At 35.0% G+C, this 23,521-nt stretch overlaps 1 protein-coding gene and 1 non-coding gene across 3 annotated transcripts; both read left to right on the top strand.

The window, feature by feature from the left end:
* The first annotated feature begins 11,286 nt into the window (after window positions 1-11,286).
* Window positions 11,287-14,524, top strand: LOC115703073 (uncharacterized). Of its 2 annotated transcripts, XM_030630559.2 has the most exons (4): window positions 11,289-12,145; window positions 12,719-13,066; window positions 13,159-13,788; window positions 13,933-14,524. In XM_030630559.2, exons 1-3 carry the CDS (start codon window positions 11,663-11,665, stop codon window positions 13,780-13,782), a joined length of 1,455 nt encoding a protein of 484 aa, XP_030486419.2. In that variant the 5' UTR covers window positions 11,289-11,662; the 3' UTR covers window positions 13,783-13,788; window positions 13,933-14,524. The 2 variants fall into 2 exon arrangements, with proteins under 2 accessions (XP_030486418.2, XP_030486419.2); XM_030630558.2 differs by having other exon boundaries at window positions 11,287-12,145; window positions 13,159-14,524.
* An 8,106-nt stretch (window positions 14,525-22,630) lies between these two features.
* LOC115703260 (small nucleolar RNA R71) lies at window positions 22,631-22,737 on the top strand. Its single transcript, XR_004009038.2, has one exon. It is a non-coding gene; the product is annotated as a small nucleolar RNA R71 (small nucleolar RNA).
* The last annotated feature ends 784 nt before the right edge of the window (window positions 22,738-23,521 follow it).

Raw genomic sequence — 23,521 nt, 5'->3', positions numbered from 1 at the left:
CTGGTAATATCACTGCTTGTCCTTGACGGCGCATACACTTATGATTCCTGAAATAGATCAAGAAAATATTGCAAGAAAAAGGTTAGAAAAATTAGCAAGAGAAAATATACCAAAGTAGAAGTTAGTATAATTTTGTGTAATATTAATCTTTAAAAAATTCCCCGGCAACGGCGCCAAAAACTTGTTACGAAAATTCTGTTTATTACGCAAGTGTACGTATCAAGTAGTATCTCACGCAAGTGAGGTCGAACCACAGGGAATTCAATTAAGTACTACTAAATTATACTTATGATTCTATTTGGTAAAATAATAAGTTTGCAATTTTAAAAGTAAATAACTCAGAAATTAAAGAGAAAACAAACGAAGATTAATCAAGATGAGAGATTAGGGAGGTGAATCCTGTTGATAAGCTACCTATGTCAATACCTAATTGCTATCCTTATCTCAATGTGAAAGACAGATTATGAATTAACCTAACTCTTTTCAGATCTTTTAGGTTCTAAATAATATGTTCTCTAATTAACTTCTTAATTAGATCAACACAAAATCAGCATTAAGCAATAATCTATTAGTCACTAAGGCTATGTAAATACTTTCATTTTACATCAAAACCTAGACTATCCAAATTTTAGCATTCCTAATTCTCACTTTTCAGATTTTGAATTAGGATCATAGAACATGTAAAAGGTGATCAAGCTTGCACATGAAATTAAACACAAATAAAGATAGTATTCACACATAAGATGAAGGAATGGCAATTATTTATTAACTAGGCATAAACTTAAACAACAATCATCATCCTCCCTTATTGGGAAATTTAGTTCATAATAACTCTAAAAACATCCATGATTAATTCAGAAATAAAAACAAACATAAAGATGAATAAAAAGGGTAAAAGAAAGAAACTAGAAGGTGGTATCGCTCCGGGTCTTCAAGATAGCTTCCTCTCCACTTTGCCTCCACTATTAGGTCTGTTTTTGCTTGCCTTTGACCTTCAATGTCGTATTCCTTATATAGGGATGAGTGGTGAGCCTCCAATTGAGTAAAAAAATCAAAATTAGGTCAAATCTGCGATTTCCGTACCTAGTCGCGACCAGCATTTAAGCTGGTCGCGACTACAGGCAAAACTCGAAAAACTGAGTTTCTGCCAAACTCACGAAGTCGCGACCAGGGTCGCGACCAGGAAAAAGGGTCGCGACCTGGCTCTCTGGAGGTCGCGACTACTGATGCTTCTGGAACCGAATTTTCTAATTTTTTTCCAAGTTTGTCCCAGTTTTTCGCTATTTGACTGAATTCGAACTTTAACACCTCGGGAACCTGAAATAATAAAAATCAAGCGTAAAACTGCTCCAAAAGACACCAATAGACGAGATAATGCTAACTTTAAAGACCTGAAATATAGGTTAATTATAATCTAACAGGAGCAAATTGTTGAGTTACCTACAACACAAGATACAGATGAAGAAGAAAACACCGAGGATGAGGCACCTCAAAATCCATGGCAAACGGGGGTGCATCAAACAGAAGGACATGATGATAGTCAACCAGAACTTCAGAGATCAACAAGAGCGCGAAAGCCAAATCCGAAATATGCTAATGCTGCTGTAGCTGAAGAAGAAAAGTTCAGAGAACCAGAGTCATATGAAGAGGCATACCAAAACTCCAAGTGGCTAGGAGCTATGAAAGAAGAAATAAGTGCGCTAGCAAAGAATCAGACTTGGGAATTGGTACCAAAGCCGAAGGAAGTGAAACCCATTTCGTGTAAATGGGTCTACAAGGTAAAAACTCGTCCTGACGGTTCAATTGAGAGATACAAGGCTCGGTTAGTTGCTCGAGGATTCTCTCAACAATATGGGCTAGATTACGACGAGACATTTAGCCCAGTCGCTAAAATTACAACAGTGCAAGTTCTGTTAGCACTTGCAGCTAGTAAAGACTGGAGGCTATGGCAGATGGATGTGAAGAATGCCTTTCTACATGGAGAACTGGATCGAGAGATATACATGGTGCAACCAAGAGGATTTAAGGATAAAGCACATCCTGACTATGTTTGCAAGCTGAAAAAGGTGCTCTATGGATTAAAGCAAGCTTCACGAGCATGGTATGGAAAGATTGCTGAGTTCTTAGTTGAAAGCGGATATTCTATGGCACATGCAGATTCAAGCTTATTTGTCAAAGTAAGGGAAGCAAAGATCGCGATAGTTTTGGTATATATCGATGATCTCATTATCACTGGAGATGATGATGCAGAAATTTATCAAACAAAAGAGAACCTATCAGTACGCTTTCAAATGAAGGAGCTTGGAGAATTGAAACACTTCCTTGAATTAGAAATTGACCGAACTAAGGAAGGTTTATTTCTCTGTCAGCAAAAGTATGCTAAAGATTTGCTGCAAAGATTTGGAATGCTTGAGTGCAATCCCATCTCAACACCTATGGAAGCTAATGCTAAGCTATGTGCTCATGCTGGGAAGGACTTGCAAGATGGAGCAATGTATCGACAGCTGGTGGGAAGTCTAATCTACCTTACATTGACTCAACCAGATATTTCTTATGCAGTTGGAGTCGTAAGTCGATATATGCAGCAACCAAAGAAGCCACATTTGGAAGTAGTACGACGAATACTGAGGTATGTCAAAGATACCATTAACTATGGTCTCTTCTATAAGAAAGGGGATGAGGTTAAGATCATTGGCTACTGCGATGCTGATTATGCTGGAGATCATGATACCCGGCGATCAACTACTGGGTATGTATTCAAGATTGGATCTGGAGTAGTGTCTTGGTGTAGCAAAAGGCAACCAACAGTGTCTTTGTCAACCACGGAAGCAGAGTATAGAGCAGCAGCAATAGCGGCTCAAGAAAGTACGTGGTTGAAGCAACTAATGAAGGATGTACACCAATCCACAGATTTTGCAGTGCCACTTTATTGTGATAATCAGTCTGCTATTCGTTTAGCAGAGAATCCAGTATTTCATGCTCGAACAAAGCATGTGGAGGTGCATTACCATTTTCTCAGAGAGAAAGTACTTCAGGAAGAATTAGAGATGCATCAAGTGAAGAGCGAAGATCAAGTAGCAGACTTATTCACTAAAGGACTTAGCACAACGAGATTTCAGAAGCTGAGAGACCAACTCAGTATGAAGAGTCGGTGTTGAGGGGGAGTGTTAAAGATCAACACCTACTCTACAAGTATCTAGAACTTTCTATCATTTTGGTAATATTATAGAATTTTCTAGAATCATAGAGAGTAATAGTCATTAGAAGTTTCAAGAATATTTTAGTAACACAATTAGTTAGAATTATCTAGAATATTATAGTTGGTTTCTTTTGAGTAGTATAAATAGGGGTCATGGGTCTTCAAGTTGTGCATCCAACAAGAGTGTCTTCAAAGTGTGTTCAAAAGAGTGAGAGTGTGTTCTAAAGTGTCCCTAAAATCTTTCAAAAGTGTGAGTTATACACAAGTGTGTAGTAAAGGTGTCTAGTGATAAAATAAAGAGTGAGTGCTTGGTGTGTATTGTGGTCAAGTTAAAGTGTTCAAGTCTTGGTGTAATTGCTTTTACAATAATAAAGTAATTACGTTTTTCACGTGTTGTGGTGTCCAACACTGAAGATTCGGCCTCCTCCTCAACAAAGACGACCCAGTCCTCACAGACTGAGATCTCTTCTTCTCTCCCAGTCATTGCTGACGGAGCTATCCTCCTCACCCCCAATTCCAGTCTCGTCGGTCCACCACCACATGGCGAATAACAGCAGCAGCAGCCAACCAACAAGCAGGTAAAAAAAAGGTTTGACCGAACTCGTCAACCCGACCAACCCAAACTCGCAAGTCCAAAGCTTGTGAACTCAAAACACTTGAACAGGCAGATTTGAGTTCTCTTTTTTGGACCCAAAACCCCCAACCCAAAATTCAGTCAATTCACTCGATGTTCAACCCTAGTATGAGTTGTTTTGAAAGGGAAAAAGCAACCAAAGCAAGGGATAAATTACTGGATTTGGACTAAGAAGCCGAATGGAAAATTCTCCACCAAATTAGCTTACCTTTTGTTGGATCTGAAAAAAGACCAACACTGTCACGTCGCTCCTTCTTTGTGGAAAAAACTTTGGAATAACAAAGCGCATGAACAACATAAAGTGCTTCGGTGGATCATTCTATCCAATTCGCTTGCTATTCGATCCATTCTTAGATAATGAATGAACATCCTCATTTTTAAAGTCTATCGTTTTTACTTTTTTTTTTTTAAATACTTTACCAATTTTGCTTCTGTCACTTCAATATACTTTCCATGTAACTCTCTTAAATCAAGATATTTTAGGTACTAACATATAGAAAGAGGTATGTTTTAATTAAATATAAATTAGAGGTAAATTTGGTTAATTGATAAATAAATTAAGTATTTTTCAATTTATCCCTACAAAAAAGACAATTCCAATGTAACATGAGAAAAAATTTAATAATTTTTTATGTATTTTGAATTTTATTTTACTTTATTCATATTCTTATATTTTTATTTATGATAACCAAACACTACTTAAAAATGCACCCATATATATATTCAATGTAAAAATACTAATACTAACATATTTATGAGTATTTAGACTCATAGTTTAGCTAATAGGTCCATATTTTACACAACAAGAATAATTCGAGTATAGATATGATACAATACTATCTATATTTTTATAAGGATCGGGTCTTTATTTTTAAAAATGGACTATGTATAGGTCTAAATTTCTGCCTAACCTTTTAATTATGTCTTAACTTTTCTTGAATAAAAATTCTTCCCTTCATAATTTTTTTTTATGTAAATCAAAAAAATTTAATTGTATGAACTCAAAAGCTAATTCATAATTTCTTCCATTCATAAATACAAATATAATTGCTCACTCTCATTCTTTACTGTAATGGATTAATTGTAATTTTTAATTGTGAAAACTGAAAAGTATCTTTTTGGTTATATTAAAAAGAGAAAAAAATAAATATTTCATTAATACTGAGGAGATATTTATTTCTTAGTTTTCTGAGTTATTAATGCACGAATTTTTTCTTTACCATAACATGAAAAAGGATAAATTTGGTAATTTTGATTAGAAAAATAAAATAAAATATAAGTTAATTACAATCTTTTTCTTCCAAATATACAAAATCATGTTTTTAAACTTTTGAGGGCCTTAAAAATTTCTCTCAACTAATCCATGTACTCTAATTAACAAAGAAAAAAAAAAAGTCTTGTCCTCTGACATGGTTTGTTTCGTTTAAGGTTGTCCCTTTGTGTTAAGGTTGTCCCTTTGTTCTTTTCTGGTCTGGTTTTTGTCTTTTCTGGTGGGCTTCATGGCATCCAGTAGTAGGAATCATGAAGATTTGGTTGATATTACCCTTGAAGAAGAGGATTCTGGTGGTCTGTTTTGTGAGGAGATACAGGAGGAAGAGAGGGTAGCGTTTGATGCACGTTGGTGTTTGGTGGGTCGTTTCCTCAATGAAGGTTCAGTCGACTTCCCGGCAATGCAGCAGACCCTCGCAGCATTATGGAAACCAGGTATGGGTGTCTATATTAAGGAACTTGATGGTGGTATTCGATACTTGTTTCAGTTTTACCATGAGATAGATATATCTCGTGTCTTAGAAGGCAGTCCATGGACGTTCAATCGCAAAGCTCTGATTCTTAGAAGACTGAAGGAGGGTGAAGACCCGAGAACAATACCCCTGAACACACTCGATTTATGGATTCAGGTACATGATTTAAAAACTGGTTACATGACTGAACGTACTCTTACTAATGTGGGTAATTATATTGGGGAATTCAAGGAGGCAGATCCTAAGAATTTTTTAGGATTGTGGAGAGACTATATGCGAATTCGGGTATCTATGTCACTCGATAAACCATTGCAGCGAAAGATGAAATTGTGGAAAACGAAGACAGAGTTCATTTGGATCACTTTTAAATATGAAAATGTCCCTATTTTCTGTTTTATCTGTGGTCTATTGGGTCATTCAGATCGTTTCTGTATGCGTTTGTTCGACACTCCTGCAGAGAAGATCACTAAACCTTATGGTACCTTCATGAAAGCACCACTGAGAAGACAGACAAAGCTAATCGGAGCAAAATGGTTGCGTACTGAACTGGGTGATTCAGAGTTTGATAAACGATTTGAAGTTGAACGTCCCATGCAGCCACAGTCCGGTAGTCACAACCAGTCGATCGGACACCGTACTGGGAAGGATGCTGATACCGTAATTAGTGGGATACCAAATCATAGTAAGTCCATTCAATTTGATACCAATCCCATTAATCAAGGAGATATGGTTACAGCTGCCATTCACAATATTCACCATATCCATCATACACAACCATTAAAGTTGATTGATACATCAGCTGCTAATTTGGGGGGAGAGAATATTGCTTCCAAAGCTACAGATGTGATTGACATTAATGAAGAAGGACTTACCATAACAGAATTAAAGAGGAGAAGACTGTCACTTAGTGGAGAATTATCTATGGGGATGAATACTGAAGATGAGGAAATGACATGTGGCAATGTGGATACTGAAGATACGACTGTGATGTTGAACTTGGGCTCAAAAAATGGGTCGATGGTGGGTTCTGGTTCCCAGGCCCACCGTACATTATGAGCATCTTAAGTTGGAATTGCCGTGGGCTTGGGAACCCAAGGGTGTTTCAATTCCTAACGGACCTTGTGGTCCACAAGAAACCCAATTTTGTTTTTCTTTGTGAAACTCTAAGTCGAAAGGAGTTGGTAGAGAGACTTCGGGTCTCTTTGGGGTTTGATGGTGCTCTTTCGGTTGATGCGAGAGGTCATAGTGGTGGCGTTGCAATGTTATGGAGACACGATGATGATGTTCGGGTGCTAGGATACTCTGCCTGCCATGTTGATATCAAAGTAGGGGTTGAGGACGGTAATGCTTGGCGTTTAACGGGTTTGTATGGTGAACCTAATAGATCCTTTCGGTACAAGACTTGGAACCATTTAAGATCACTCTCGACTGAACACACATTACCTTGGTGTGTTATTGGTGACTTAAACAACACCTTGTCTCATGCGGATAAAAGAGGGGGCAATCCGTATCCGCAAGCTCTTATAGATGGTTTTCAGGAAGCTCTTAATGACTGCCATCTCCACGATATGGACTTGTCGGGTTATCCGTATACTTGGGAGAGAGGCAGGGGCACCGTTGGTTGGGTTGAAGTGCGGCTTGATAGGGTGCTTGTTAACATGGAATGGTCTCGAATGTTCAATTCAGCTCAGTTGCTCAACCTTGAAGTCTCAATGTCGGACCATTGTCCTCTTTTGCTTCAAACTATTGTGATGAATTTTTCTCAGTCCATACGTCATTTTCGCTTTGAGAATGCTTGGCTTCGAGAGCCAATGTGTCTTCAAGTGGTAAAGGACTGTTGGGAGCTATGTGAGAACGATCCTGTGGTGACAAAACTTTCAGTATGTGGAGACAAGCTCTCAGCTTGGGGAAAAGATTACACAGGGGACTTTAAGACTCGAATTGCTGATTGTAAAAACAAGATCCGACTGTTGAAACAAGCCAATGACAGTGACTCTTTGGTTCAGTACAAGAAGGCTCAGGAGGAACTTAATGAGATTTTCAGTCAAAAAGAAGTGTTTTGGCGCCAACGTTCGAAGCAGTTGTGGCTAGAGGCAGGAGACCAAAATAGTAAATTTTTTCACGCCAAAGCTACTTCTAGAAGGAAAAATAATATGATTCATAAGTTAAAAGATGCTCTTGGGAGTTGGGTGGACTGGGATACTGGGCTGCAATCGGTAATCACTGATTATTTTACTAATCTCTTCTCCACTAGTGGCTCTATGGCTAATGATTTAATGGATGATATAGTGCCTCTAGTTTCTCCCCAGCAAAATGTTGACTTAATCCAAGATGTAACTGAAGAGGAAGTTCGCAAAGCTCTTTTCCAAATGCATCCAGACAAGTCTCCAGGACCAGATGGAATGACACCGGGATTTTTTCAAAAATACTGGAATGTGGTGGGAAAGGATGTAGTTATTCAGGTGCAAGATTTTCTTCATACGGGTATGCTTCCTAATGATTTGTGTAAAACAAATATTGTCTTAATTCCCAAGAAGAAGAATCCTACAACCATGGGTGATCTGCGACCCATATCCCTTTGCAATGTTCTCTTCAAGATTATCACCAAAGTCCTTGCTAACCGTATGAAACTCATTCTTCCTCAGGTTATATCCGATACTCAAAGTGCATTTGTGCCTGGAAGACTGATTTCTGACAACATTATGGTTGCTTTTGAGGTTATGCATTACCTAAAACGGAAAAGAAAAGGGAAAGAAGGCTACATGGCGGTGAAGCTTGATCTTAGTAAAGCTTATGATAGAATTGAGTGGGAGTTTCTTCGAATGATGATGCTGAGGCTGGGGTTTGAAAACCGCTTTGTCAACTTGGTGCTGACCACGGTTACATCTGTTCAGTATATGGTTGTTAATAGTGGCCGAGAGATGGGTCCTATTACTCCTGCTCGTGGTCTTCGTCAAGGAGACCCTTTGTCTCCATACCTGTTTCTTTTATGTGCTGAGGGTCTTACATCACTGATTAAAAGATTCGAAAGGCATGGTGAGCTACATGGATGCAAAGTGGCTAACGGAGCGCCTATCATTTCTCATATGCTATTTGCAGACGATAGTTATCTCTATTGTCGGGCAAATGATAGAGAAGCAGGTAGTGTGTTACGGCTGCTTAATGTCTTCGAGATGGCTTCGGGTCAGAAAGTCAACTATGATAAATCATCTATCTTTTTCAGTTCTAATACTCCTAGTGCAACTAGAATTAGACTATGTGGGATGATGGGAATGATGGAGGCTGATGGAAACTCTAGTTACTTGGGACTTCCAAGTACCATGGGCAGAAATAAAGATGTTATTCTGGGTTTCTTAAAAGAGAAAATGCAGCAACGAATCCAACGATGGGAGGGGCGTTTCTTATCAAAGGCAGGCAAAGAAATACTCTTAAAAACGGTAGCTCAGGCCGTTCCAAGCTACGCTATGTCTGTTTTCTTGTTACCCTTAAAAACTTGCAGCCAATTGGAACAAATGATGGCTAAATATTGGTGGCAATCGAACTCAAAGAAGACTAGAGGCGTTAGTTGGGTCAGCTGGTCACGGTTGTGCAGGCATAAGAGTACGGGAGGTTTGGGATTCCGGAGCCTTCGGGATTATAACTTGTCACTTTTGGGTAAGCAAGCTTGGCGTCTACTACAACATGAAAATTCCCTTGTTGGTCGCCTTTTCAAAGCTAGATATTACCCAAGAGGGTCCTTTCTGAATGCTTCTCTAGGCAATAACCCGAGTTATATATGGAGAAGCTTGCATGAGACTCAATCCCTTATCAAGGATGGTGCCCGAATCCGCATTGGTAACGGACAAAGTACCAGTATTTTAGGGACTCCCTGGTTGCCAATAGACTCTAATCCTCTTATAATTTCTACTCATCCTGGTTTGAACACTTATGCAGTTCAAAACTTGATGAAAATGAATGAAAGAGCGTGGGATGAAGAGCTCATTCGGGATATGTTTGAAGAAAGAGACCAAGAAATTATTCTAAGCATTCCCTTGAGTTCGACAATCACTGAAGACACTTGGTACTGGAATAAAAACACTGCTGGTTTTTATACAGTAAAAAGTGCTTATCAATATATCCAAGAGCTAAAAGGGGCATGGAATTCAGATATGGAGGATAAGGTGTGGAAGACGTTGTGGAAGATTAAAGTCCCACCAAAAGTTCTACATTTGATATGGAAGGCTTTAACCAATTGTCTTCCTACTCGTACCCAACTCTATTCGAAGCATGTACCTGTCCAATTAACATGCCCATTTTGTCATACGGAGGAGGAGTCGATTACACATGTGTTGCTGCAATGTCACTTCAGCAAATCCTGCTGGAACCGGTCTGGTTTGGCCACTCCTCCTGCCCACAGCGACAGTTTTTTCATCTGGTTTAAGGATGTTGCTGACAGAAATAAACCGAACCTGTTAGAGGAAGCTGTGATGCTTTGTTGGTCTATATGGCAAGCTCGAAATGGTGTACTATGGAACCAGAAATCTTACTCTGCAGCTGATGTGATGTTCACTGCTCGTTTAACTTTAGCACAATGGAAAAACGCTAACTCAAGAAAATTTGAGCCACTGCTGGTGCCTTCGGGAACCTATGACAGTGGGGAGCGTTGGTTAAAACCTGCTGTAAACATGCTAAAAATAAACGTTGATGGGGCTGTCTTTCATGCTGATAATGCATATGGTTCGGGTGTGGTAATCAGGGACAACACTGGGTCTCTGATTGAAGCTTTTTCTGTGTATAATCATGGCTGTAATAAGCCTGAAATTGCAGAAATGGTAGGCATAAAAGAAGCGTTAAGTTGGATAAAGAAGAAAGAAGATCAAGTGGTTCAAGGTGTCATTGTGGAAACGGATTGTCTTGTTGCACTACAAGCATTGCACACTTCAATTAGGATGCCTTCTTTATTTGGTTTATTGGTTTCTGAATGTCATGAGATACTATCTAATTTACAAAATGTTGAGATTTGTTATGTTAAGCGATCTGCTAACAGAGTTGCTCACTGTGTTGCGAGAAACTCTTGTTATTGGTCAGGTTGTCATTTTGTTGAAGGTTCTATTCCTAGGGACCTTCTTTCTTTGTTAATTGCCGATTTGGTTGATTAATAAAATTGAAACTTTTTCAAAAAAAAAAAAAAAAAAAAAAATTTCTCTCAACTAGTTGTTTGATTTATAGAGTTTTATTCAATTTTAATAAAAAAAAAAATATAACATAATTTTATACATGTCAAAATTCGAGGGACATAATTTTGAGACATCAAAATTTAAGGAGTATTATTTAATATTGGGTAATTTACGGTATAAATATCTAAGTTTAACTCTCGGTTGTAAATAAATAGTTAAGTTTAATTTTTTATGGTAATAATATTTAAATTATATTTTTGGAACTCTATAAGTACCTAAAAATTAAATTAAGGTATTTATTTAAAACCGAGAATTAAACCTAAATATTTATGACGTAAATTATCCTAAATAATCACATCATAAGTAAAATTAAATGAAATTTGATAAATTTTTTTACATTAATATTCTCAATAGTTTTTTTTTTTTTTAATTTAAGTGATATAATTTAATATATATTAGAATTTAGGGGACCAAAATTTTAATTCACCTAAAATATACAACCAAGTATATTTTTACTAAATTAGTAAAAAAAAAGTATTGAGATACGATTTTGGTATTTTGTTCATTTCTTTCTTCTTTTTCTCTTTCTATATAGATTTATTCATTTTCTCTCTCTAGAATCAGAGTCTAAAGCCACCCCACCAAAGTCACTCTCTCTTCAAAAACGTTTCTTCTTCCAAACCGCTTTCCCATTTTCTCAGCTCTCTCTCTCTTCTTTCTCTCTCCATGAAGAACTTGCAGTACTATTCACACTCTCCTCGCTCTCTACTCCACAAACCTATTTAGCCCACAACCTTAAAAACCCGTCATTTTCATTCCCTCTTCTACTTCTGACTACTTTCTCTGGCCGGAGAACAGCACGCGGCGGCCGGAGAATTACTTACTAGGGCAACCATTATCTTTCTTTTTTCCCTTTTTTGCTTTTTTCATTATGGAGAAGAAACAGGGTTTCTTTGCTGCTCTGAAAGATGAGGTGGTTCGGGGTCTTTCTCCGTCGAGGTCTCGAGGAAACAGTCCGTCGAGGTCTTCTTCTCCCCCCATATCTGGTTTGCTAAGGAGGAAGAAGCACAGTAGTAGCAGTAGCAACAACAACAACCACAACAGCAACCTTTATGGACAACCCGATGCATTGATCGCGAGATCGGGTAGTCTGAGGCCAATGGGTGAGGCGCTTACGCCGTTGATGGAGGGTCCTGATCCAGACGGCGGAGAAGTAGGGGACTCAAAGCGTGTTGGGTCTGGTTTAGGGCAGTGGATGAAGGGACAACTCTCGAGGGCTCCTTCGATCACTTCAATGGCGTATAAGAGGTCTGATCTGAGACTATTATTGGGAGTGATGGGAGCTCCTCTTGCTCCTGTTCATGTTAGCTCCAATGATCCTTTGCCACATCTTAGCATCAAGGACACTCCCATTGTGAGCTTCTTCTTCTCTACTGTCTTCTTCTAATGGCTTTTGTTTTTGCTAAGTATGACTTATTCTATTGACTAAAATAAAAGTAATGGCTTTATATCATTACAGGTCTCTTATACATTATTTGAATGTCTTTATTTCTGGTAATTTTTTATATAATACTGTCTTTGTAAGCAGAGATGTGCCCTATATTTTCCTCTTTTGCGTAAATTTGAAGAAAGTCAAGGGATATTTCTCTCTCTCTCTCTCTCCCTATATATATTTCAATGATTTTTTTTTTTCTTGCTTTCAAAATTTAGCTGAGTTGATGAATAAATATGGCAAATCTCCATCTACTAAAAAAATGGAAAAAAATAAAAATTTACACCCCTGTTTGGTTGGTGAGAAAATAGGAAAGAACATGAACAGAGGAATTTTAATTTAGTCTCAACTTGGTTGAACAAATTTAGATCAAAAGTCCATTTGGGGTCCATTCAGCTGGTTGAATTTAATATCCTGATGCTTTAAGCGCATAGAGAGTGTTATTTTAGTTTATAATTGTTTTTTGGTTAAGTGACTCTGGTTTATTCATTGCAGGAAACATCATCTGCCCAGTACATCTTGCAACAGTATACTGCAGCGTCTGGGGGGCAGAAGCTCCAGAACTCAATTCGAAATGCTTATGCCATGGGAAAGCTGAGGATGGTAGCTTCTGAATTTGAAACTGCTACAAAGGTTATGAAGAACAAGAATGCCTCCAGATGTACTGAGTCGGGTGGGTTCGTACTCTGGCAGATGAATCCAGATATGTGGTATGTGGAGCTTGCAGTTGGGGGTAGCAAAGTTCATGCTGGCTGCAATGGCAAGCTTGTCTGGAGGCACACACCGTGGCTTGGTGCCCACACTGCAAAAGGCCCTGTTAGGCCATTGCGTCGTGCACTTCAGGTGATCTTTTGTGTATTCAATTTATTTTGTCTCTTTTCTGTTGTTTTGTAATTTGTCATTTTTCTTAAATTTTGGCTGTTATTCAATTTCAGGGTCTTGATCCACGAACAACAGCCAGTATGTTTTCGGATGCAAAGTGCATTGGGGAGAAGAAGATCAGTGGTGAGGATTGCTTTATCCTTAAGCTCTGTGCTGATCCTCAAACTTTGAAAGCGAGAAGTGAAGGCCCTGCTGAGATCATAAGGCATGTCTTGTTTGGATACTTTAGCCAGAAGACGGGCCTTCTTGTTCACATTGAGGATTCCCATTTGACTCGTATCCAATCCAATGGTGGCGATGCAGTGTACTGGGAGACAACGATTAATTCTTTCCTTGAGGATTACAGGTCAGTTGAAGGGATCATGATTGCCCATTCAGGGCGTTCTGTGGTGAATCTTTTCAGGTTTGGCGAGATGGCAATGAGTCATACTAAAACAAAGATGGAAGAAGCTTGGACAATTGAAGAGGTTGCCTTCAACGTTCCAGGTCTCTCTATGGACTGTTTCATTCCTCCAGCTGATTTGAGATCAGGGATGATTGGCGAAACCTGTGAGCTCCCTCAGGATGAAAGAGGAAAAGGTGCTATTTCAATGGCATCAAGTCGGTCCAAAGTTGCCGCCTTGGAAAAGACACACGATGTTAATGTGGATAATATGATTTGGAAAATGGAAATTTGACAAATGGTAGGATCCTTTGGCTAGGGCAATTGTTTATACTGGTAGAAAGTTTTAGTTCTTACACTTTTAGGAGTTATCAAGTAGGGAGTCTTAGTCAGATTTTTTTTTTCTTTCTTGACTTTGGTTATGCCTCTATTAATCTGTAAATAGAGCATAATTGTTCACAGGTTCCTAAAACCAAGCCTGGATGAATCTTTATACTCTCAAAATGCAGAATCCAACAAGGGCGTTGGAGCTCGACTTTCCAGTTAGGGATAGAGCAAATGGAGGTTACATTTTTAGTTTTCCTTCCATGAATGAAGAAAATGGTGAAGCTCTGGTATAGCAGCAAACCTCTTATTAACCTTGATATAGTTGTCACTAATACTCTTGACTGTATTCCAGAAGGGCAGTATAAGGAAATTGCCACTGGATTGCCTGAGTTTTTTCTTTCTTTTTTTTTACTTCAGCTAATGTTTTTTCAGTTCTACTGTTTTGGGTTGTGTTAATCTAAGGATTGTTTGGTTGATGTAAAACTTTCTCCTGGGTCTGGAAATGACTAAAAGAGGGGTGTTTTTTCTAGATCTGCGGAGGTGAACAGAGTAGGAGAGAGCATACACTCTTTACTTTTCTTTTACTTGTTTTGTAAACAAACTTATCTGGCAACATGGGTCTCTCTTGTTGAATGGTCTGGCCATGTGTACCTTCAAAATGTTTAATGCTTAAGAATATGAGATATGATAAACAGCTTATCTTTCCTCAATGTTAGTAAAATTGTACAGTTTTTTGATTAAATGTGTTAAATTTTTTTAGATCTTATCTCATTTTTTTTCTTTATTCTCTCCTCATCTTTTATTACAAAACATCATTCCATCATTTATTCGAGTTGTGGGGTCATTAATATTTATTTATAATATATGTTCTTGAATGTTGTGGTTAATACATTTCCATTCTACTCTCTGTATTTTTTCTTCTTTTCTTATGGTGCTTTACAGCATCTAGTGTTGGGTGTTTGAAAGTTCAGTGACAGTGTACAGTGGGGTTACCTTTTGGGGACCTCTTTAATCTTTATTTATATATTTGTTGCCAAAGGCCCACTAAAACCTTCTTGATGGGGTCACTAAAACTTTATTAGGGCATCACTCTTTTTCAGTCATAAGTTTGACCATTTGTTTTGGACAGCAAATAAGATTAAACTAATAATGTAAAATCTATATGGGAGATTAGGTTTGGAATTTTCAATTTGTTTGCATCGGTTTGTGGTGATTATACTTGTTTGTAGTGTGTAAAAATATATGATTACAGCAAAGCATGATAAGGGGTGAAAAGTCCAGCTTCCAAGTCACACAACTCTCCCCCACGTGACACCCTCATCTTCCTTTTCATTACTACTCACTTACCTTGCTTTGTTCCCGAGTAGTCAAAGTCCAAATTCATGAGAGACCTCTTTTAATGTTTTTATATTTATTTACTTTGTTTTTTTATAGTTGGCCTTATAATTGGGGAGAGGTCTATATAGTACATCATACATATTATTATATGTGGCAATATAAAATTAGAAATAGTGATATGTAGCTCCAAAAATGTGCCAAATTTATTTCATTAATGCTTTTTTCCTCTTCATTAATGCGTTTTATATCAATTGAAAGCCATTTAATTTTTATATATTTATTTAATAATTTTTTTAATTTTAATTTCTCCAATACATTTATTATAAAGTTTTTCTTTAAAGTATGACTTGCCAATTTGTATTTCATTTTTAGTATAATCTTAAATATTTATTTACAATTTCACCATCTACGAATAGGCGTTTAGTATGAGGTTTAGTAAGTTTCTAAGTAAGTTTCACTTTTTAAATGGTATTGTAAATCCTCTCAAACTTGAGTTTTATATTCTTTTTAAGTCTACTCCCTCCAACTCTACTCTTTCCAATTCAAATTCACATAACAAATATTCGATTAAGTGGCGTTTGGTTGGATTGAATCAAAACATAATTAGAATAAATATGACATTCCAATATTTTAAAATAAAACTAAATAAAAAAATAAAATAAAAGTTATTTCTTTTCAATTCTATTATATTATATTATTTCTAATCAAACGTTATCTGAAAGTTTTGGTTTATTGTTCTTCACAGGAGAGTAAAATTTTTTTTTAATATAATCTAAAATCGCGATTGGGTTTTGGACAGGACTAGGTTGCAGGGTTCTCTCTCTAGTCCAAATGAAGACGAAATTGAAGAGTAAAAATTGAAAAAGTGTGAAGGTTGTGGGGATCTCCAATCGAAAGAAGAGAGAAAGGTGAGGAGAGAGATTGGGATGGGTTGAAATGAAGAACAATACAAGAGAAAGAAGACATAGGAAAAAGAAACAAGTTGTAAAATTAGAAATTAAGTTTCTATTTTAATGAAAAATAAAAATGTGAAAGGAAAAAACACTATAAAATTAAAGAAAAGACTTACAAAAACGTATAATGAATAAGAGTAATATATAATTAAAAAAATAAATAAATAATTTTTGTCTTTTTGAGTTATTGGGAATTTATATTGATATACTAATCTACTGAATAGATAACTCTTATCTCTATATATTTATGCCTTGTGAGTACGTGTGCCCTTTTCTTTTTCGGACCATTTATTTGTTTAACGTTATAACTCAAGCCTAGTAGTCTCATAAATACAAAATATTTTGTTGTATTGACAAAAATAAAATATATAAAGCCACATTCATCACAATCACAACCAAATACTCTACTCACCATTTTCGTTTGAAAGCTCCATTATCGACAAAACAAAATCAAATGCATCATCGATTAACATATTTCTGGTGAACAAATCACCTCATTAGTTGGTTATATAAATATATATATATATATTGTAATATTGGTATTATTATTATTATTGTAAAATATTCCAACATGTATCAAATACTTCAATGGTAGTAGTTAAAATTAAATATTAAGATGTCACCCATTTTTATTTCTATTTTTACGGTTAAGACATACACTAAGATTTAGTCGTTGCTATTTGTTAAACAGAATATGACTCCATCACAAATAATGGTCAAATGACATGAGATTATATATATACCAAATCTGTAAACATTATAATTAAAAAATAGTATTATCAACTCAAAATATACAAATAGAATAAATGAATTTTTTCATTTCTATAATTCAATTTTTGTATTTTTATAGAAATTCACATAACCCACATTGTAATTAATGAAGTAACTTAAATTGCAATTAAAATCTACATGGAAACTATTTGAACAACTCAAACTGTAAATTTTAAAAAATAAAATAAAATAATATATAAGATAATTCACTTAGAAAAAATCATTTTCTAATTTAGGATATAGACTTTTTATTTTTATTTTGGACAAAAATGAATTTAGATTGTTGATCAATATATATCAGAAGTACGTTGGGTGATAGATAGTGTTGAATTAGGTAGCTAAAAAGGCTTGGTTTAAAATTTTGGTGGAATATGTTAAATAGTTGGTTTAGGAATGTTGGGCCACCAAACCACTTATGCAACTCATCTTAATTCTCTCTATTTGTCCCAATTTATTATATAAAAACTTCCCTTTCACAATGATTTTTCTTGCTTGCTTAACTAATTGATTGTCATGTTTATCCAATAATATAATTTATTTAAAAAAAAAAAATCTAAACGATAGAAACCCTCTAACTAAGGTTGGTAGGTAGCTTTTTGTGGTATTCACTAACCAACTATCTTAGTTAGGAGTATGACAATCCAAACTGTTTGTTTCCTGGGAAAGAAAATTTGGTTATAAATATAGAATAAAAACCTCTATTAATTAATTAATTAATTAACATGACGTATTTTAGTAGCAAAAAAACTTTTCAGTTTCAAATTTTGAGGCATGGGAGATTTGGAATTTGGATATTTAGCTTAATTGTTACCCAAAATTCTTAGAATTTTAGAAAAACGAAAGGAACATATGGCGTTACATACTTTAATGTCATTAAATTGAAATTAAAAGTTGTTTACATTGATTTACACGTTAATGTAAATTTTTTTAATCCTATATCCATGTTGGGACCATGACTTGCAAAAATTTGCGTTGTGTGTCGGTTTCGACTATATAGAAACATCGATAATGGAGGTGTTAATAAATTAATCTTGGGAATAAATTCATTTCACACACCCACATCCAACTCCAACACCCTTTGACTCACCATCACACTATTATCAGTATTATTAAAACGTAAATACTATTTTAGATCCTGCATTTTGCAAAAGTTATTAATAAGACTATCTGTTTTGTTAAATGATAAAATGTATTATGTATTTTTTAAAATTATACAAATAGCACCCTGAACTGATTTTTTGTCATAATAAAACTTAATAGTAATTTGATCTAGAGATGTTATGACAAAACTGGTTATGTTTTATGTATCTGTTCGTGTTAGAAATTGTTTTAAAATTGGTTATATTAAAAAATAAAATTATTGAAAGTTGAGCTCATGATCCTATTTTTACTATTTTAGAAAATATAAGGTCAGTTGTGTCATTTAACAAAATAAAAGATCCAATTAATAAATTTTACAAAACACATAATTCAAAATGATATTTACCAATGATTAAATTTTAATTTAGGTATATTTTTATAATAAGCTGTTTGGGAAGTAGGGTTTCTAAAAATTAATTGGATTAATTTATATAATTATATATATGGAAATTTATTAATGAGAATTGGATTTATTCAGTTTTAACATAAATCTCATCTTCTTTCTTAGGAATTTTTATTTTTACAAGCTAGCATATTGACTTAAAGGTGTAAGTAAAATAAAAAAAAAAAGAACAGTTGTTGTTGACCTGATCGTGTTATGTGTATATATTTATTGTTTCGTAAAAAGTGTGTTGATGCACCCCTTTAATTAAATTAATGTATTTATGTATTTTTATCTACTTTAGCATTTGAAATAATTTTTTAGTTAATTTTTTTTTCATTGTCATGTAAGTTATAATTATTTAAAATATTTTGTAAAATTTTAAAAAATTTGGAAAAATTTAACACACCGAAAAATAAGATTCAAAAAATATATTGCATGTGTGACTATTTTATTTTATGCGAGTGTGAAATAGATTGTTTGAACACTACTTTTTATATTGTTATAAATTATTCTGAATTTTTAAAAGTTTTGTAAAAAAATCTTAAATAATTATATCGCAAATGAATATGAAAAAAAATTAAACTAATTTTTGTTCTCAATGCTAAAATAAGTAAGGATGCATCAGTGCACTCCTTTCAAAAAAATACATTGTAAAATCATCATATATTTTACTAATTTTAAATCTTTATAAAAATTGCAATAATAACATCATGGTTACTTACTAGACATTTTTTTACATTCTATTGTAGTATATATATTCAATTACATAAATAAATTTATAATTATTTAAATACCAAAAATAAAAATAGTGCCCCAAAATGTCTTTCCAAGACAAAATCTAATCTTGGTTAAGGTTCTTCCAAGACAAAATGAAAAATCTTGCTTAAAATTTATTAAGTTTGTTTATTTATTTATTTTAAAAGGATGGTTTATTAAGTTTGGGCTTGACTTTGTACTTTATTTATTTATTTTAATTTTTAATTTTTGGAATAATCGGTTAAAGAGACATAAAATACAAAAATTATGCTCTCTCAACAACGAAAAATACGCTTATTTGTTATGTAACCATTACCAAGTGAGTAACTGAAACTTAAGCACGTTCGTTTGTTCTTTCTGTGAAATCTTAAAAGATAATTAATAAAAGAAAATGATGAACATTGTAAGTAATATTAGTTAATAGTTAATAGGGATTAGAGAGGAAATGGAATTTAATTAATTTAATATGTGAACCAAAAAGCTTCCAAGGCACAAGTCCCCAACCCCAATATTGATTAATATTTGGGAGTTATGTGTGCCTGCATATTCTGACCCAAACTAGTTTTATATTTTTTTACCATTTTTCTTGTGTCCTACACACACGTAAATCACAAGTTTTTGACTCAAACACTCACAATGTGTCAAGTAATTAATGTATAAAAGCCATTTGGGTGGGAATCCCCCCACGAATTAATTAGTACTATTTTTCTACAAATGTATACATATATATATATTATTTATATTCAAAAAGAAATAGAAAAATGGAGAGTTCATCTAAATTAAAATGCATTAGTACTTCTAACTTTTGTAATTTACTACTCAAATTTGGTTCTATAATATTGGAAGTGAACATAATCTCATTGAAATCAAATTAAGTGATTTAATTACTGAAATATGTATTTGATTAGATATATATATTTAAAATATATATTTATATATTTACAACAGTTATTACACCCAAACATTATTTAAATTCTAATCACAAGTAATATAATGATATATATATAAAAAAATTGTCATTAAGCATTAGTATACTGTCATAAAGTTGTTATAGTGAGATTTCTCTCACCTAGAAACTCGAGACCAGACTCCTATTTAAAGGACACGTGTATTCAGATTTCCCAATGAAAGCTGAAATGTCCGTGAGAGACTTCTCGAAGTTTAAACCTCGCCCAGGATAAAACCAGCGAGATATTGCGAGTACGACCTAAGTCGGATCGCATAACCCTAATTCGCATTATGCAGGGTAGATCCAACTCGCATGTGTCAGGACATATGCGAGTATCCCCTCTATATTTCTGCGAAAGCATAGAGACCAACTCTCTACGATGCGATTTGGTCCCCACGACCCAATAGCCTTGATAAACCGATATAGACTCGCATGATTAGGTTCTACCAGCTCGACATGCGATGTCTACAAGAAGCGATTACCTAAGGGCGCAGACGTTCCGAACGTACTGATGACCCTGCGAGCTCAACAACGGAACATCAACAGTCAACTCGCAGATGTGGAAGACGCATACGTTGATGGACCTAATAACTGTCGTTCATTTATTAATGTTAACGTTGCTTGGGTTTAATTATTGCAATTCAATATGTAAATAATGGATTAACAATGAATGTGATCCTTGTGTAACCGATTGGACACCTGCTTTGTATATAAAGAGGTGATCCACCATGAAATGGCACCTACGAATCCCTTGCTACAGTGGACTAAGCAGATCATAATCTGACTGAACCACTATAATTCTCTGTCTTACTGTTATTTTCCAGTTTTTGTTGATTGTTTCCCCATTCCCAGTCGAGTACTCGCCATTCTAGGTTGAATACTCGCACTTGCCATTACCCATAAAATTCTCTTTGATGTTAATAAAATAATATAATTTGGTGTTGCGAAATTCACTCGACAACAAAAGTGACATTTTAAGAATTAACAAATTTTCATTATAATTATTAAATTAGATTATGTAAAATTTTAAATTTAATTACACTAATAATCAAATATTAGGATTAATCTGAGAAACTACTCCACGACCTGCTTGACCTAAACCAGGGAGAACAGGTGGTCCAAAACCAAGAGGAGGATTGAAAGAGGGAGCACCTCGTGAGTAGCCTCCATTGGGATGAGATGAGGTTGGATACATGGGAAAAGTGCCTCGAGAGGTACTTGGGAATCATTGGCTTCATTTCTTGGTGATGTCAAGCTCCTTGGAAACCTTGTCAATCCGTACTTCTTGAGCCATGAGAAGGGACTCAATTTCAACAACAACATCCGTTCTTGTGTTGACAGAGGTGGTGAAAGGCTCATACTCCCTAGGCCTTTGTTTCAACTGAGCCTCCTATAGAGCATGTAATATTAAAACTACATGTATCTTTAAGCTTTGGAGGTAGTTTCTTCTACAAGATAGCACTTCACTCTAAGTAAATGCTACAACCTCATAATCCTCAAATCTCTTCTTTTTTGATAAGATTTCCTTCATAAACTTCACATAACTTGTCATTTATTTAAGTATCTCGGAAAAAAGTATGTTAATGTGAAGCTTCTGGAAAATATCAAGAAACTTCGAAAACTGCTTGTTAAGTTTCTTCTTTTGAAATCGCTGAGGATATAAAATCTTGATGTGGTGCTCGTAACTCATCAGAGGCTAATTTTTCTCAAGCTTCTCAATAACCTTGTCTTCCTCTAGACCATCATGATCTCAACCTTAATCTTTGGTGCATGAATAGGCTTCTTGACTAACTCTTCTAGTCTTTACCACTCCTTAAAGTGATTGTACTGTACTTTTCTTTAGGATTTACCTCTATATTACTTGGAAAATTTTCTTGAGATTTGTTATGAAGCATATTAGCCAGTTGCCCCACTTGTGTTTTAAGATTTCTGATGGATGCCCTTGTCTCAGTCATGAACGGAGTTTGTATAGTGGTAAGAGTAAACAAAGAAGCTTACAAATCAATTTTAGGAGCAGGTGGAGCTTGTGGATTTTGCTGCTGAGAAGTAGAAGTTTGATTTTAAAATTGAGGCTGTTGCCCTTGATTATTCATCCATTTATTATTAAATGAATTGAAGAAAAGTTTGTTGAATTACCTTTGAAAGTTAACAATTGCTTGCACTTGAGCAGGAGTCATCACCACGTCTTCAATTGATTCACACCTATTAAAAGTGTGTGGTCCTTCACAAATCTCACACTCAGTTAAAGCTTGTACAACTTTGGCAGCTTCAGTTATCTTTTAGAGTAGTAACTTGAGTTGTCAAAACAATAGTAGCATCCAATTTATGAATACCAGCTATCTTTTTCTTCCCATATGCTCTTTCATCAGAATATTGATGGTTGTTCATAACTATGTCTTCAAATAATTCATAAGTTCTAGGTGCACTTTTGCTCATGAATGTGTCTCAAGATGCATCATCAATAATGGTTCTAGTAGTAGGACATACAATAGTATAAAAATTTTGTACCAGAATCCAATGCTCCATACCATGGTGGGGGTACTTTCTCAACAGATATTTAAAATGCTCCCAAGCTTCATACAAAGAGTCACCATCATTCTGATAAAAATTATTTATTTCTCCCCTCAGTTTAGCAACTTTTAAACAAATGAAGAATTGTGATAAGAACTTTTGAGTCAGATCTTGTCAAGTGACAATAAAATTTAGTTGTAGAGAATTCAACTAGCTTTTTTTTTTCTTTTCTTTAAGGAGAATGGAAAAAACTACAATTTGATAGCATCATCAATCACTCTATTATATTTGAAAGTATCACATAATTAAAAAAAAAAAATTAACCAAGTGAGTGTGAGGATCTTCAGAAGGCAACTCACTAAATTGGAGAGTGGGCTGCACAATTTGCAAGATAGCTGGCTTAATCTCAAAATTATTGGCCTCTACTGTTGGTGGTCTGATACTGTTTTATACCTCCGACCTCCTTGCATAGCTACATGAATTAGATCTTTCCCTTTGTTATTCGCTATCTTCTCTGATTTCTTGGCCTCCCTTTTGTTCTTTCTATTTTTCTTACAAGACTTCTTAATCTCAGGATTCAAAGGAACTGGGCTATCTGCACCTCTTCTACTATGCATATAATAAATTCAACTGAGATAAGCAATAATAGCAACTAAACAGGTTAAAAACAAAATCAAATTAGAAAAAAAAAATTAATTAAACTGATATTGATAATTTTCAATCCTTGATAATGGCATCAAAAACTTGTTCGGTAAATTCAGTACGCAAGTATATGCATTCTGAACTGATACATACTGTAAGGACCGTATGGACACCATCAATTTCTTTATTGGTATGATATTGTCCGCTTTGGGCCTAAGCCCTCACGGATTTGTTTTGAGCACCTTCCCAAAAGGTCTCATTC

The sequence above is a fragment of the Cannabis sativa genome, chromosome X (assembly GCF_029168945.1).
Source record: "Cannabis sativa cultivar Pink pepper isolate KNU-18-1 chromosome X, ASM2916894v1, whole genome shotgun sequence".
Classification (NCBI taxonomy): domain Eukaryota; kingdom Viridiplantae; phylum Streptophyta; class Magnoliopsida; order Rosales; family Cannabaceae; genus Cannabis; species Cannabis sativa.
This window is presented reverse-complemented; position numbering and strand designations above follow the sequence as displayed.